General features: G+C 38.0%; 2 protein-coding genes across 3 annotated transcripts; one reads left to right on the top strand and one right to left on the bottom strand.

Annotated features, from left to right (window-relative positions):
• The first annotated feature begins 1,545 nt into the window (after window positions 1–1,545).
• LOC111240721 lies at window positions 1,546–2,237 on the top strand. Of its 2 annotated transcripts, none has more exons than XM_022776272.1 (2): window positions 1,546–2,000; window positions 2,107–2,237. In XM_022776272.1, exons 1-2 carry the CDS (start codon window positions 1,707–1,709, stop codon window positions 2,155–2,157), a joined length of 345 nt encoding a protein of 114 aa, XP_022631993.1. In that variant the 5' UTR covers window positions 1,546–1,706; the 3' UTR covers window positions 2,158–2,237. The 2 variants fall into 2 exon arrangements, with proteins under 2 accessions (XP_022631993.1, XP_022631994.1); XM_022776273.1 differs by having other exon boundaries at window positions 2,083–2,188.
• A 130-nt stretch (window positions 2,238–2,367) lies between these two features.
• On the bottom strand, window positions 2,368–4,018 carry LOC106778653 (putative disease resistance protein At3g14460; the record flags this gene model as incomplete). Its single annotated transcript, XM_014666635.2, has 1 exon — window positions 2,368–4,018. A coding segment is annotated over one exon (1,602 nt), but the record flags the coding sequence as incomplete, so codon positions are not given.
• Window positions 4,019–4,027: the final 9 nt, after the last annotated feature.

Genomic DNA, 4,027 nt, shown 5'->3' with positions numbered 1-4,027 from the left:
CTTAGGACTCCTTATGTAGGATTGCTTAGGAAGAAGTTAGAGTGAGATTTGTAAATATTTTTGTAGTTATTGTCATATGCAGATTGTGTAGCATGAACAATTATTTTGTAATGTGGATTGTCTTTTCTTCAAGGTTGTAAACATGGAAGTTGCCTTTATTAAGATATTTGCATTTTAAATGGGATTTGTGGTTGTGTTTGAATTATTAATCAATGAATATTGTCATGAAATGTAGCATTACTGGATTTCAATGATGAATGAAGCAAAGGTTTGTTAAATATCACTGATTGGTGGATTTTGGTTGAAGCTTGTTGGGTTGGGAAGGACCCCACCCTTGGTGAGTCCTCACAACAGCAAAGTAAAGTGATACTGCAGGAACAGCTGCTGTAATCGTTTACAACTCAGGTGTAAACGATTACACAGAACAGAAATGCATTTTTGGACACAAACCTCAACGTAAGGAGCCATGTTTTTAGTCACAGGGGACCATGTCAGAAATTGAGGTTTTTTTACAAGTGCTTGAACTATTTTGTTTGGTAATTTGTGGTGTGAGAGATGTCCTCCTTTTGGTTCAAGCTTCTTGGGTTTGGGAGGACCCCACCATTGTTGAGTCCTCACAACAGCAAAGGAAAGTGATTCTGCAGGAAGACCTGTTGTAATCATTTACAACACAGGTGTAAACGATTACACAGGACATATTTGCTGTTTTGGACACAAACCTCAACGTAGGGAGCCATGTTTTTGGTNTTGCTGTTTTGGACACAAACCTCAACGTAGGGAGCCATGTTTTTGGTCACAGGGGACCATGTCAGATATTGAGGTTTTTTTACAAGTGCTTGAACTGTTTTGTTTGGCAATTTGTGGTGTGAGAGATGTCCTCCTTTTGGTTCAAGCTTCTTGGGTTTAGGAGGACCCCACCATTGTTGAGTCCTCACAACAGCAAAGGAAAGTGATTCTGCAGGAAAACCTGTTGTAATCGTTTACAGCACAGGTGTAAACGATTACACAGGACAGATTTGCTGTTTTGGACACATCATCCTCCGTTCCACCACCAACTCAACAACCATCATCCTCCGTTCCACCACCAACTGTTCCACCACCAACTGCGCAACCATCATCATCCACAGTAGAAACCAACGATTAGACTTCTCTGGAATATTTATTACTACTGTTGAATTTAACAATATTGTTCGGATAACTGTAATACTCCTTTATTAGAACTCCAACATTTTGTGGGATGAATGTATTAATCAGAACGTAGCATTACATTTTGTTGATGTCAATGTTAATGATGGTTTTTTATTACTGCAGTCATGAGTGTAAAAAAAAAATGCAATGTTACTAATTATTGTTGTTCATACATTGTTTGTTTGTTGCTTTCNTAAATAATATAACCTACCCATGCACACATAAAACAGTTAATGGGGATGGTCCTCTACGTTCAATATTTTGGTCCCTCCACTACTACAAAATGGAAAATAGATAGCGCTCAATAGATAGCGCTTTTTACAATAAGCGCTATCTATTAATATGCAGAAGCATAGATAGCGCTTGTTAGAAAGCGCGCTATCTATGACTATGATCATAGATAGCGCTTGTTTAAAAAGGCGCTATCTATATCTATTTAATATTATTTTTTTAATTAATATTTTAAAATATAATAATAAAAGCAAAATAGATAGCGCTTGTTGTAGGGAGCGCTATCTATGGGGATTAAAAAACTGCTTCCTCCCGCTACTACACTCTGCTTCCAATTTGACGTTCGCTCCAAGCTTCCTCGTGCTGCTCCTCGTTTTCACTCTTCGNATTGCTTCTTCGCGCTGTTCGTTGGTTTGATTCGCGCTTCTCCTCCGTTTGATCAGTGGCTAGGGCTCCTGTCCTTCGTTTCATCAACGTTAGGCTCCTTCTCCTCCGTTCACATTACTTTAGGGCTTCTTCTCCTCCGTTCACAGTGCGTTAAGGGTCCCGTTTCTCCTTCGTTTCAGGACTTCCATTTTCAGGTTTCACGTTCCTTCTCCCTTCTTCTCTTCTCGGCTTCTTTTCTCCTTTGCCTTTATTTTGATGGAAACACGTTTTTATCAGGTGTTGATNGTGCCATTGGTGTAGAATCTGTGTTCGTGCAGGAACCCATTGTCACTCGCTGCCGGCAAACCCTGAGGGAGAACCCATTATCAGGTGTTGATCTCTATCATCTATGTATTCTTTTGGAATTCTTGTACATAAATAGGTTTACATTCTCTATCCGCGTCCAAATACGTCTGCTAGTAGTGCTGTTAACTAATAATTATAGTGTTAAAAAAAATTCATGGAGGTGTAATTTGTTTTATGAAAAGACTGCCAACAGGAAAAGTAGTTCATACACCACTATTAAACTATCCCTAACATTAAACAAAATTAAACAAAGGAAACAACCTCACTAACATATAAACACCCCTGGAATGTGAGAAATCTTTTCCCAGTCTTCGCCTTCTTCTTTGTTGCAACGCTGTTCCAGCAAAGGACACTTCTTTATTTCAAAATATGAAATTGATTTGGGAAGACCCTCCTCTGGTAAGCATTCGAGGTTGGGACAATTCACAAGTTTCAGATATTTAAGATATGAGAGTTCTAAGAGACCCTTGTAGTTCAATTTTTTTAGATTTGGACAATCAGATATTATTAGTATAATAAGACAGAGTGGAAGCAAACCTTCATCAGGAAAACATTCAGCCTCCACTTTTCCAATATTTAATGTTGTCAAATAAGGACTGTCTCCTAAAGCTCTTTTCAGTGAGCCAACAAGTCTAATGCAATTAGTCAGTCTGGTGAATCTTAGATTTAATGGAAAACCTCCTTCAGATAACCATCTTAGATTTAATGGAAAACCTCCTTCAGATAACCACTCAAGTCTTGGACACTCTTCTATGTGTAGCTCTCTGAGAGATGGAAGCAGCATATGCATGTTTGCAGGCAATGATTCTAATTTAGGACACTCTTTGATTGTCAGACCCTCGAAATGATTTTGAACATGATTCTGCGAAATCATCTGTAGATTAGGAAATCCACCGAGTTCAAGAAACCTGAGTGTTGGGAAGAAATCTAGTGGAAAGATCTTTAGAGAGACAAAATCATCACTTAATGACTCCAGAGTTGAACAAATGGACAACTCTTCAACTCTTTGACTTAATTCTACCATACTGACAATCAAAGCTTCAAGTTGTTCGCAGTGAACCACTCTTAGATATTCTAAAGCAACAAACTTTGGCAGGTGCCCTTTCAGCTTGGGACAGTTTTGTATTGAAAAATCTCGTAGACATGGAAAAGCACCTGTCACAGCCTTGCAGTCCCACTTTTCCCATTGCCTCATATCAGAGAAATATAATCTTTCAAGGGATTTAAACGAAGAAGAGTTGTTTCCATGAAAATCAGCATCAATACTCACTATCCCATCAAGTCTTGCAATGCTCAAGTACTTAAGAAATTGAAAAAGTCCAAGCGGAGGTAAACTTTGGCAAGATTCACATCCCTCCAACACTAAGGATACCAGATTTGGTAATGAATTATGAAGTAACCAATCTGGAAATTGTTTACCAATATAGTTTCTTATTGACAACTCCTTCAAATATTTTGAAGGACGTAGATTCTCAATTACATTCTCAGCCTTTTCTGAATCAACAGAGGAGCTACCAATGAAATTCCATTCTAACCATAGTTCCACAAGGTGTGGTTTGTTCTTCAAATCTGCTTTTAATGCATAGGAGGGATTCTCAATATTATGCAGATCATTAATTTTTAGACTTCCATGAAGATCGAGTTCTCCTAATTGCTGAAAATAGTTTTCCTTACTTTTCTCAACATGAATAGAATTCATCATTACTTGAAGATTCTTCAACTTTCCCAAATGTGCTACCACATTTTTCACTTCAGTATCTAATAATTCAAGACGACGCAAATTGTCGAGTTGATATAAACATGAGGGAAGCTCCTTTAAGTTTTTGCAATAGTTCAACTCCAGTATTTGCAACTTGTCGAGTTGATATAAACATGA

This window comes from Vigna radiata, unplaced genomic scaffold, assembly GCF_000741045.1.
Source record: "Vigna radiata var. radiata cultivar VC1973A unplaced genomic scaffold, Vradiata_ver6 scaffold_509, whole genome shotgun sequence".
Lineage (NCBI taxonomy): Eukaryota > Viridiplantae > Streptophyta > Magnoliopsida > Fabales > Fabaceae > Vigna > Vigna radiata.
Note: the sequence above shows the minus strand (reverse complement) of the source record. Positions and strands in the feature narration are given on the sequence as shown.